The 13,024-nt window shown below is 40.1% G+C and overlaps 1 protein-coding gene across 1 annotated transcript; it reads right to left on the bottom strand.

Moving 5' to 3' along the window:
- Positions 1-414: 414 nt before the first annotated feature.
- ACOD1 (aconitate decarboxylase 1) lies at positions 415-6,497 on the bottom strand. Its single transcript, XM_075263132.1, has 5 exons — positions 6,366-6,497; positions 5,391-5,552; positions 3,683-3,772; positions 1,471-1,676; positions 415-1,363 (listed from the first exon to the last, which is right to left on the bottom strand). The coding sequence occupies exons 1-5, from the start codon at positions 6,378-6,380 to the stop codon at positions 415-417; spliced, it is 1,422 nt and encodes a 473-aa protein (XP_075119233.1). The 5' UTR covers positions 6,381-6,497.
- Between the last annotated feature and the right edge of the window lie 6,527 nt (positions 6,498-13,024).

Raw genomic sequence — 13,024 nt, 5'->3', positions numbered from 1 at the left:
TTCCAGAACAAGTCTGAAGTGAACAGATAGGTAACTATGGGTACTTTGAAATCATGTCATCTCATTCCAGTTGTATTTCCTGTTTCTCCAGGACTCAGTATACTGTATATCCTTGTTAATGCCTTTATAACTGTAGTGTTCTCCAAAATGTAGCCCTTGGTGAAGACTCCTTCAATCAAATATAAATTTGGGCTATGGTTAGATTCTTAGGTTTCTATTGAACTGGACTTAAAGAGAATGGGGATGAGTTGCAATACTACACACAACCCATGGGTAGGGGTGGCGCTGTTTCTTGAGGATAACAGAGACTTTTTTCTAATCCTGTACAACCCCTTAAAAATAAGATGTCAATATTTAGAAACCCAGTAACCCTTAATAGATGTAGATGTATTTCAGTATGAAGGTGATATTGTATTAGAATGATTGTTCTTGCTTGCTAGCAGTCTGACTTCTTTGTCTCAGTAAGGAACATAGCACAGAGCAGTCTGATAGATCTTCTAGCTTGTTTACCATCTCTACAATACCCTCCACTCCATCTTCTGAAAGCACAGTCAATGCATTGGACCTGAATTTCTTAAGAAGGTCTTCATTGCTCAGTGGTTTTCGCCAGTGACCATAGAATGTGTTGCACCTTTCTGTAAAGGTGGTCCCATTTGTCAGTGTTACACTCACCTCACAGTACATTTTTTCAAAGTTTGGTTCATTATCAGATGGGTGAAAAATCTCTGTTTTACTAAGTATTTTCTGTAGATCTGGCCTGGAAATATTCTGGTCACTGAAAGACTGGACAGACACAAGACCATCTAGTAAAGCTGTGCAAGCATTGAACTGGAAAGAATGGCGAGCTTCATGTTCTGAACATGGGAAGGGACGACTTACATACTTAACATCTGGGATTTTGAGAACAATATTCTGAATATTATCAATGGGCAGCGCCTCATTGTCCCCAGCAATGTGTTTCCGTACTGCAGACGCTGCATCTGCAACCCAGTGCATCCCAAGGTGAGCAGGGATCCGTTTAAAAGCCACATCTTGTTTCTCTAGCAGCCAGTTATAAGATTCCAGGGATGGCAAGACTTGTGGGTTATAGTCATGGTAGAAAGCACCAAAACCAGTTTCCAAATCCAGGATATGTTTATTCCCCTCAAGACCTAAAAATGCAAAGCAAGCAGCTTCCAGTCCATGTCTGCCTGCATTGCCTATGTGGAGGGGTTTAGTTTGTGTTCCTGCATTGGCCATAGGAGCACCAGAATATGATGCAGCAATAGCTAAGGCTTCTCTGCACTGATCCTGTTCAAGATCTAAAAATTTAGATGAAGCTGCTGCACTTCCCATAGTACCAACCACAGCAGGAGGGTGAAACCTACCGAAACATAAGAAAAATAATGAGAAGGGAAAATTATGCTCAGGATATTTGATACATGTCAACCATGAAATAGTGTTTTGCTATGTGGAATTGACATTGCTTACCGTCTTGGAATATTGCAGGCTTCATTAGAAAAACGCATGAGTCTTCCCTGCACTTCAATACCAACATTGAATGCCAAAAGGAAATCTAATCCAGATTTCTTGTGATGTGAAGGTAAAGTTTCTGAAAGTGCTATCAAGGAGGGCAGCACAGCACCAGATGGATGTGTGGCGGGGTGCCAAGTGTCATCAAAGTCCATTGAGTGAACCTAAGAAATAGCAAATGCACTACTGTTATTAAAAAAGCAAACAATGACATCCATGTTGACTAGGTTATGCCTAAATTTTAGGAACAACAGTGATGTGTATTGGGGAATAGTGGTGGTAATATCTAAATCGTAGAGATATTGAAAGCTTACTAAAAGAGAAAATAATAAAGCACTGTAGGGTGTAATTTATCAATGGACCAATGCTCTGCAAAATGGACCAAAATAGAGCAGGTTTCCATTAAAATGGATTTCTGAGTATGCCCTAAGTGTTTTTTTGTAGTACCATGGTGAGAAGAAAATCAGCAGTGCACTTTCTCTTCCCCTATTTCAGCTGTTCTTCCCTATTCTTTGAATTTAATTTCTGTAAAATATGGAATATGTGCAATATTTCCTGCATTTCTTATGACTCATGTTTGGTGGCACCAGTCTTACAAAATTCAAATATTTGGCTGTAAATTTTATATATACATATATATATATATATATATATATATATATATATATATATATATATACTGTATATATTGAAGAATATAGAAACATTAGAGGAGATTAGATTTTTAATTCTGTACTGCCTTAATAAAAGGAGGATATTGGCTGGCCACCTACAATATTCTTATCTATGACCAAACATGAGTCCCAAATGGATGCCCTGATGTTAAAGATCTGTTACCACCTCCATCAATTCTAGATGTTTGCATCCTGTAATAGGTGACGCTACACTGGTGCTTGATATGATATTTAGGCTCTCTAGCCAAGTGGGTGATTTTGTGCAGAACAGACAGGGGGAGATTCTGAACTCTGAGAGTGTCAGTCTCTCAAAGGATATTGTCAGAGAGTTGTGACTCACACCCCTTACCTGCAGCTAGTAGAGAGTCTAATATGCATATACGACAGCAAAACTAACTGCACTGATTGATCAGGAGTAGCGGAAACTACAAAAAAAAAAATCCAACCTTGCCAGAAACAGTGAAGCATTGCCTAATAAAGGATGTAAAGAGTTAGTTGCTACTGCTAGTTGCTGGAAGCAGTGAAAGATCCTTTTTAAGTTGCCTGCAAAACATTTACTGGGCAATCTGTAAAAACAAAAAATGCAAGCTCTTCTGCATATAAGAGATGAACAATTCAGCAGAATTCCAAATAATAGGCAATTTTTATTAGGACAATCTGCTTCTTTAGCACCTGTTGTAGGCCATGTTCTATGTTTGATGGCATTATACATAGCCTTTAACATATAACCTTAGCATGTATTGCTTAAGGAGTCTGTTTTTGGGACGGGATCCTGATAAAGATAGCATTGTATTTGTTGCATTGTCTATAATTTTATTTCTGTAACATGTACGTTCATTAACTAAATTAATAGGCTGTAATTTTCCAGTTGAATTCTGCATCCATTTCATTGTGATTATTGTAATTCGCAATAAATAAATATTATAGGGTGATACCTGTTTTCCTGTTGATATACAGTACATAAGGCAATTTATTTCTTTGTTGCCAAATATGTGAATTTTGCAAAAGACTAGTTTCCCAAAACATGTGTCACAATAAAGGATATACATCATCTGTATTTTTCTACAGGGTTGGAAGAGGTTTACCAAGCGGCTGACACTGCTGTCTTTCCTGACTTATGAAATCACTCAATGGGTTTGAAGCAGCACAACACAATGTCATTTTACATTGATGAATTATTTAATGGTGAATACAAGTATTCTGACGCGTCCTCTATATAATATGTAATACCACAGACATTTTATCCTTTTTAACCATCATTAAAACCATTACTATAGGTTCAGTACTGTAAGAACCACAAAGGATATTGTCAATTTCGGCTTAAAACAAGGCTGCTATCAGATTGACAATTTTACTTCTATGCTGGCCTGGACTAACCCTTAGAACAATGTGATGACAATGTTCGCAGATCATTATCTATTATTAGTACAGTACACAATGGTTGGTGGCAATCTAACATTGATCAAAGAAAATTGTATATAAGGATCATTTCTTACAGCAACGCCATTGACAAAAGAGGCATAGAGCGGAGGAAGACGGCGGTCAGACTGGCCCCAGACTGTACTTGAGATGTCAGTGCTGTAAATCTGAAATCAATAAAACAGGTGAACTTGTAAGCAAGAAAAAACACAATAGAATACAGAGAAAAACAGCTAATAATTCTTTTATCCCTACGAAAGCATTGGAGGCAGAATTTTCCATGTATAACTTTGGCTTATAATATATTTGGTAGGAATATATTTTATAGAATAATCTATAAGTAACTCAAGTGCAATAAATGTATATTGGACATTTTCTAAATAATATCAGAATTATCTAAAGAGATCCTTGTATATGCAAAAATAATATGAAAAAGTAAAGCATTCACCCACAGCAGTCAGACAGGACTCTTCTATTTCTAGCTTACCGAAGAAGATAGCAAGTTACTGTATATTCTGATCGGTTTCCATGTGCAGTTGTTTTACTTTTTACTAGAGATGAGTGAGTAGTACTCGATCGAGTACGTATTCGATCAAATACTACGGTATTCGAAATACTCGTACTCGATCTAGTACTACTAGCTGTTCGAAGTTAAGATTCGATGCAGAACCAGCGTTGATTGGCAGAATGCTATACAGTCGGCCAATCAACACTGGTTCTTCTCTTACCTTTAGAAGTCTTCTCCATGCAGCTTCCCCGCGTCCTCTTCCGGCTCTGAATTCACTCTGCCAGGCATCGGGCCTGGGCAGAGCCAACTGCACATGTCCGCTTGTAGTGCGGGCATGCGCAGTCGGCTCTGCCCAGGCCCGATGCCTAGCAAAGTGAATTCAAGGCCGGAAGAGGACGCGGGGACGCTGCGCAGGGAGAGGAATCCAGCCCGACCCTCACTCATGGACTTGGCATGTAGAATTTGATCGAATGTTGCCTACCCCTGAAACGAGCATTTCCCCCCATAGACTATAATGGGGTTTGAAACCCGTTCAAACAGTCGAACAGTGTGTGGCTGTTCGAATCAGATTTCGAACCCCGAACATTTTAGTGTTCGTTCATCTTTACTTTTTACTAGTTTTCAGAATAAATATACATTAGAAATAGCAAATGTGCATGTTTCTTAAAGGCATTTTCTCATTTAAGACATTTATCCCATATCTCTAACATACACAACCAATGTATGATCAGTAGGAACAAAGTAGTAGCAGTGACAAACTAGTATCGTGTCTTAAGCGAGAAAATAGCAAGTGGGTTTTTTTACCATTTTTCATCGTCTTGTGTTTTTTTAATGGTTTCGTGTGCTGTAACATTTCACACAGACATTTCTCATTTAAAAAATCTGAAAAAAACCCATTATAGAGCATGCGCTGGTTTGCAATAAACAAGAAAAACTATTCAAAAACAGTATTGTGCCTCTATTTCATTTTATAATGCACTAAATACATCAAAATACTGAAAAATTTGACCACATGTAAAGAGAATACAGTTAAAAATATCACTACAAGAACACTGAGGAAAAAAAGGCAAAATGCTAAAAATGCCACAAAAATGACTACATGCTAAGGCCACACCGTGCAAACACTCAGCAGGTAACTTCTGTAGCATGTCCTCCTGGAAGTCGCCAAGGAAAACTCCAGAGTTTTAGAGAATTTCAGAGGTACAACAATTATTTTTTATATAGCATTTTAGAGAATTTCACAGATGTTTACAGATTCAGTGATAATTCATTCTTACTTTGCTGTATTGCAATGCTTTATGGAAGACTTCTGTTGTAGTACCAATCAAACCGACTCCCAAGGTGTCTAAAATCATGCGCTTGCTTCTCTGAATCAACGTCTCTGTTAGATTACTAGTAGTCAGACCATGTATAATTCCGGCAAAACTCCCTGTGACTGTCTGGAAATGAGATGAAAAGAGATATGCTTACTATATGAATCACATTGTTAAGTACACCAGTCTACTGCATTAGTCAAATAAGCCCTCAAAACCAAATCTATCACCAATCTCGCTGTCTGCTTCCATAACTTCTATAGAATTGTATGGAGCAACAGTCAAAATACACTGAGACTTCTCCATGTAAACTACTCCATTAACATCATCTTGCCATTGGGGAAAAAAAGAATTGTCTGCCTCTGCTGCCCATTGGAAACAAAGGGAGGCAGGTTCTGGATGGAGTTTGGAGCTGATATTGAGATGGAATTATTCTTTCCAGCTACTGGCAGATTCCACCGAAAAAATAACAAGACCCTACAAGTTTAGTCTATTGTCCATAAGTGTGAAATATCTGACAAATACGAAGTGCAAAGATTTACGAGTATCATGTTTAATAAAAACTTTTATAACCCTTGACATCAAACTATCCTCTCCTTTCACATCTGTACAGTGTCTGTTCATTGAAATGATAACGAATATGAGCATAATAATCAAATATTAATATATATTGTATAAATTACTAAATAGTTATCCATAACCACATACGTACATGTCTGCAACTAGATGGATTGTGAAAAGTATATAGGCTACAGCCAAGTATGGAGTGTATAACTGCCTGTATAGTATATTATAAAACTGTCCAATATAAGCTCTCTATTACAAAGCTTTCCAATTGCTGTTGGTAAAATTCTGAGTAGAGTAAAATCTGTTAAGTGCATAATACATTCAGTATAAAATGTTACTAATATTCATAGTAGAGTAAGAACATAACAATACCTTAGTAGCAAGCATGTTTCTTAGAGTGAAGAACGCTGTAGTTTCTAGACTTAGGTTCCTCTTCTTATTGCTTCAAACATCCTTGCTCATTTTATAGTCCAACCATCTCTGATAGAAACCATCCTAATTCTTCCTTCCCTTTTTTATAACTGGGTTTTCCAATTTACATAATTTTCAAGTTCCCAGTCAGCTGTAGGTAAAGAAGTCATATTACTGAAGAGTCAGATATTTTACCCACATGATAGTGATGACCAATTCCACACTTAAAATAATTTCCCAGATATTTTTATCTCACTTATACAACAGCACATTGTCCAAGCTTTATTTATATAATTTTAATTGTCAGTGTAAATCTTATCGTGAGAGTAACATAAATCTGTGTTATTTACAGAGTTTATGTGCAATAAGTTAGTTTTTCATAACCTTATCATCAATTTATAGAAAACTGCTAGATTACATCTCCTCAAACTATGAGGCAAGCTTCACTGGTGAAGTGCCTACAGGTGATGGATGATTTTGATTAAGTAATCTTATACTCAGTACCCCTTTTTCCGATTTTATCAAACTTTGACTTACAATTGGCTGCATTGCTGTTTTAATATTATTTTGAGTTAGGTGGCAGTGATGCCTCGGCTCATTATCTACCAGCTAGTATAGATGTAGCAGGCCTTAAGATCACAGACAGATTGCAAACACATACTGCAGGCATTTTCTGAGCACTCCCTGTATGCTTTTACATTGCAGGATCTGCCTGGCAATTCATATTAATTGCTAAAGGGGCTCTATCATTGGGAAAAGTCATTTTTAACTCATCACATCCTTGCATAGCCTTTTGAAAGGCTATTCCACACCTACCTTTAGTATGTAAATTGCCTCACTAGTTTTTGAATGAGACCATTTTTATTCATATGCTAATTAGCTTCCAGCCAGCACAGGAAGTTCCCAGCAGCACTCATCTCTGCTACTCTCTCCTATCTGTGTGTGCAAGCAAGAAGTCATAACCAGCAGCAGCAGCCTGTGCTGTATACACCTATAGAAAACAATAGCAAAGAGGAGTGCATGATGGTGCACCAAGAGTCTAATTAGCATATGAATATAAATGGACTTATTGAAAAAACACTGAGGCAATTTACATACTAAAGGTAGGTGTGGAATAGCCTTTCTAAAGGCTATGCAAGGATATGATTAGTTTAAAATGACTTTTCCCAATGATAGAGCCCCTTTAAGCACCGCCTTATTACGAAACCCTCTTCCCTTCTTCTGGCCAGCTTCTGCCTCCTCCACTGCTCAGCTTTCTTAAAAAGAGCATTAGTGGAATAGTGGAGGGATAAAACACCATAGTAGGGCCACAGGCGGGTCTATGATTAGCCACCAAAACATAGCAAGGCCACCAGTGCTAATAGTAGTGCCTGCCATGTTATGATTTAATACAGTATTGTGACTTAGTGGCATCACATTGCAGGGATATAGTAAATAATAGTGGAGCCACTTGTGGCAGCCCTCCTATCCTTGTACTGTAACGTCACAATTTCACATACAGGGATAAATCCTAGCAGAGACACCTGTATCCCTGTACTACAATGTCACTGTGTCAAAGTACAGAGGTAAATTATTGCGAAGTCGCTGCTTTGGCACTGGCTCCACTATGATTGTTAATATGGTTAATAATATCAGATCCACCACTGGCACCACACTATGATTTATTCCTGTACTGTTATACAGTGATGTAAAGTCTAACGACACACATAACGAAGAATAGTCCTAAGTTTACATCTTCTAAACAACACGACGTTCACAGCTCATTCATTTCAATGTGAGCTATTTGTGATCTACCCCTGAAGTTCTGCTGGAAGCCTCAGTTGCCAACTTAAAAAAAATCTGAAGAAAATAACACAGCATGCCAGCCTCCCTAACTGAAAGCTACAGAACCTTTTATAGTCAACAGGATCCATTGGATGGAATTTATATCTATAATAACAAAGGTTTTGGTGCTTTCACTCAGTGGCGTAACTAGGAGTGGCGGGGCCCCGTGGCGAACTTTTGACATGGGGCCCCCCCTCCCCAAACCGATGCCGAAGACCTCGACTGACCCCCTCCTCCGCACTCTATTATGTCCCTTAGTAAGCCCTGCACACAGTATTATCCCCAATAGTGTCCCCTGCACACACAGTATTAACCCCTATAGTGTCCCCTGCACACACAGTATTAACCCCTATAGTGTCCCCTGCACACACAGTATTAACCCCTATAGTGTCCCCTGCACACACAGTATTAACCCCTATAGTATCCAATGCACACACAGTATTAACCCCAATAGTGTCCAATGCACACACAGTATTAACCCCTATAGTGTCCAATGCACACACAGTATTAACCCCTATAGTGTCCAATGCACACAGTATTAACCCCTATAGTGTCCCCTGCACACACAGTATTATTAACCCCTATAGTGTCCAATGCACACACAGTATTAACCCCTATAGTGCCCCTGCACACACAGTATTATCCCCCATAGTGTCCCCATATGTCCCACTGTGGACACCTATAAACATTTATTATACTCTGGGGTCTGAAAAGACCCCAGACTATAATAATCGGAGACCCGGGGGATTAAAACCATTAAAAGAACAGAGACAGTTGCTTACCTGTTCCTGTCGGCTGTCCTGTCCGCTCTTGTCCAGCTTTAATGACGTCAGACGTCACATGACCCGGGAAGCTGGCCTGGGTCATGTGACGTCAGACACGAATGACGGAGGCCTGGCAGGATCGTGGAGAGGTAAGTAACACTGTTTTTTATGTTACCTTACCCCTCCCGGTGTGCCGATCATTATACTCGGGGGTCTGCAAAGACCCCCGAGTATAATGATAGCCTCTGTGGGCCCCGCGGTGTCCAGCCAGGATCGGCAAGTGAATAGGGCCCGTAACGGACTTTTAAAAAAAACCAAAAAAAAAACCGCAGCGGTAGCGGCTGTCACCGGGCCCCCTAATGGCCCGGGCCCTGTGGCAGCTGCTACTGCTGCTACCACGGTAGTTACGCCCCTGCTTTCACTGTTTTTGCTTTTCAGCTTCTGTAATGGAGTAGAACAACTGAAATGTGAATGTAGACTTACCAATTAGAAAACTGGAGGAAAGGACAAGCAAGCTAGTATAGCATAGTATGGCTGTAAAAAGACATATGCCCTCTTTTGCCACATAGTATGGTATTTATTTACAAAAAACAACCAATAAACCATGCGGTGAACTAGTCATCTAATGAAGAGAAAGATTCACAACTTCCTTTCTAAGCTGAATCACTGTTACATTAGTCAACCATCCAGGACTTTGCTTTTGTCATTAGACATGTCAAAGGAAAGAAATGTATTTGCATTATGTCATAACTTTGTAAAATCCATGCTGAATAAAATACGACTGTTAAAAAGGACCTTTCACCATTTTGCCCACAGGCAGTTCTACATACTGCCGGAAAGCTGACAGTGCACTGAATTCAGCACACTGTCGGCTTTCCCGATCTGGGCCCAGTGTGAAGAGCTTACGGTCCGGTACCGTAGCTCTTCTATGGTCAGAAGGGCGTTTCTGGCACTCATCAGAGACGTCCTTCTTCACAGCACAGCCAATCACGCTGTGCTGTGAGAGCCGGGAGGAACGCCCCCTCCATCTGCTCGCAGTACTTGTCCATAGACGAGTATTATCAGGAGGGGAGGGGGCGTTCCTCCCAGCTCTCACAGCACAGCGCGATTGGCTGTGCTGTGAAGAAGGACGTCTCTGACTGAGTGTCAGAAACGCCCTTCTGACCATAGAAGAGCTACGGTACCGGACCGTAAGCTCTTCACACTGGGCCCAGATCGGGAAAGCCGACAGTGCGCTGAACTCGGCGCATTGTCAGCTTTCCGGCAGTATATAGAACTGCCTGTGGGCAAAATGGTGAAAGGTCCTCTTTAAAACTTAAAATATTTGTATGCAGACGCGTAAGGTTGGGCTCTGCGTTGTTTAGATCCACTGGGGGCTCTGAATGATGGAAAGCCTGTCCGCTAAAACAGCAGCTGCCAGCAGACTCCATAGACTATAATGGGGTCCCCCAGGTGTCTGTTGACTTTCCGCCATTTTTACACTGAAACCTACTAGACTAGAGTTCCTCAAATTATGAGGCAAACTAAATTTTCTGCAGATTCTACGATGGAACCCGAACAGAGACTCCCAAGCAGATGTGAACGTAGTCTTAGGCATCATGCACACAGTTAATAAAAATGTATTCTTTTTATCTGCCAACATATGTCCGTTTTCAGGATAATGGATGGGTGTATTCACAAGTCTGTTGAATGGACCCAATACAGGTCAATAACTCCATCAAATAGGATTAGCATGCCAGTGACAGCCATTACAAACAGTTCAGTGGGTTGTAAAAAAAAGCAAAAAAAAACTATTAAAAACAGAAGATAAATGGATTTTAAACTGGGTGAAAAATGTTACATGGACATTAAAGGGGCTCTATCACTGGGAAAATTCATTTTTAACTACGCACATACTTGCATAGCCTTTAGAAAGGCTGTTTCACACCTACCTTTTCTATGTTAATTAACGCAGTAGTTTTTGAATGAGCCTGCTTTTATTCATATGTTAATTAGCCTCCAGCGTGCACCCGGAAGTCTCAGCGAGCACTGTGTGCTGTGTGTGTGAGAGCTGGAAGGCTGCTGCTGATGATGATCATCTCCCTGCTCACTGAGACTTCCGGGTGCATGCTGGAGGCTAATTAGCATATCATTAAACTACTGAGGCGATTAAATATAAAAGGTTTGTGTGGAATAGCCTTTGTAAAGGCTATGCAAGTATGTGTTTAGTTAAAAATGAGTTTTCCCAATGATAGAGCCCCTTTAAAACAGGCTGTTTCATCTATTTTTAAAACCATCTTTTTATACCAAACGTGTGCATGAAACCTGATTTATTAACTAAGGACCAATACCTGCTCATTCGTGATCCTGCATTAGTTTAAATTTCATACTAATAACTGTGTATAGTGGCACAATTTGGACTTACTCCCTTATAGAAGTAATGTGTCCAGTAGGACATGGCACAATATTTTTTCTTTTGGATTTTTATAGAATCTGGCAAAAAAAAAAAAAAACACCTTATTGTTGATCTTATTACAAACACAAGAATTCAATTAAATATCCCACTGATCAACGGTATTTCTGAAGCCAGACCCCAACTTCAATCCCAAAAGAGGCTGAAAAAATATAATCAAGAACAGTATACTAACTGGGGCTTGTTGTGTTGCTACATACATTGGCATTACTTACTATCTTAAATAAATGCTGCAATTTTTTTGAGTAAATTATGTTGCAATTGCCTGTCTCACAGACGACTGCTTCCCTAGGTAATTTCACATTCATTGGCAATTCCGCAATGAATTTACTGCAAATGACCAAAGAAGTAGCTCTCCTTGTCGACTTATGATTGTAAATTCTATTAAAAGTAAACAGTAAATGTTAACTCCATCATGTGTATGAATGTGAGGATCAGAACAATGGACATTAATTAACGTTTTACTGGACAGACAGATACAAACAGAATATATTCCATTTGTATCTGTCTACATTGGCTGCAATTTAAAAAAAAAAGAGATGGAAGATGTGCTTTGTTTGTTTAACCCTCTAAGGACAAAGGGTAGTTTAGGTCTGTTAAGGCTCGGCAACTTTTCTCATATTTTATATCTCCACCTTCCAAAACACATAACTTTATTTTTTCTGTTGATATACTTTTGTATTGCAGTACATGGTACATAACCTCCCTATGTGTAATATGATAAGGTTGATTGACCTCCCAACTACCATGGCAAACACATTCGGACCCTGTGTCCCTACAGGTGAAAAGGGGTGAAAAGGGAGGGCACCCTTGCCCCATAACCACCTAGATACTGTGTTTGTTTTTTTTAAGGGATTAAGCTGCCAAAGTCTTTTCAGCTAGTCCCAGGTCCTGGCTAATATCCAGAAGCAATGTAGCAGGCATTCCCTCTTATGGCAATGAGCGCTAACTATATTCACATCTTGTTCACACAGAGTTTTTTGACAGCAGATTTTCAGGCAAAATCGGCCTCAAAATCCGCTGCTAAAACGGTTCCCATTGACTTCAGATAGTAGCGGAAAAAAGAAGCGACATGCCCTATCTTGCCACGGATCCCGTGGCTGAATCAGGCATGCCGTCTGCAGATTGAGACACGCTCCAGTGTAGGTCCATTCACTCAGGCCTACACAGGAGGACCTTTTTGTTCGTGTGAACATACCCTAATTGGTCTCGGCAGTCATGTGAGCCTCAGGGCTTCCAACAACTAGACTTTCCCTTTGTTCACATCTGTGTTCGGAAGACCCCCCGAATGGAATACCGAACTGAACTGCAAGCGGTGTGTAGTGAAAGCACGCGGACTCCATAGACTATAATGGGATCTGTGTGCTTGCCGAGTGCTGCCCGCACGACTCATACGGACAGGAAAGTAGATTGTGAACTACTTTTCTTTCTGCATGATCCCTGCGGAGATCTGGCGGTAAGCACATGAACTCCATTATAGTCTATGGGGTCCGTGTGCTTTCACTACACACCGCTTGCAGTTGCGTTCGGTATTCTGTTCAGGGGGTCCTCATGCGGACTCCCCTGGACGGAATACCAAC

Source organism: Leptodactylus fuscus, chromosome 2 (genome assembly GCF_031893055.1).
Source record: "Leptodactylus fuscus isolate aLepFus1 chromosome 2, aLepFus1.hap2, whole genome shotgun sequence".
Lineage (NCBI taxonomy): Eukaryota > Metazoa > Chordata > Amphibia > Anura > Leptodactylidae > Leptodactylus > Leptodactylus fuscus.
This window is presented reverse-complemented; position numbering and strand designations above follow the sequence as displayed.

Bases quoted from the DNA above. Each gene is read 5' to 3' on its own strand.
- ACOD1 (XM_075263132.1), bottom strand. The intron at 3,773-5,390 runs GTAAGAATGAAT...TATTGATTTCAG, and splicing joins AAGCATTGCAATACAGCAAA to ATTTACAGCACTGACATCTC. The intron at 1,677-3,682 runs GTAAGAAATGAT...GCTATTTCTTAG, and splicing joins CTTTTGTCAATGGCGTTGCT to GTTCACTCAATGGACTTTGA.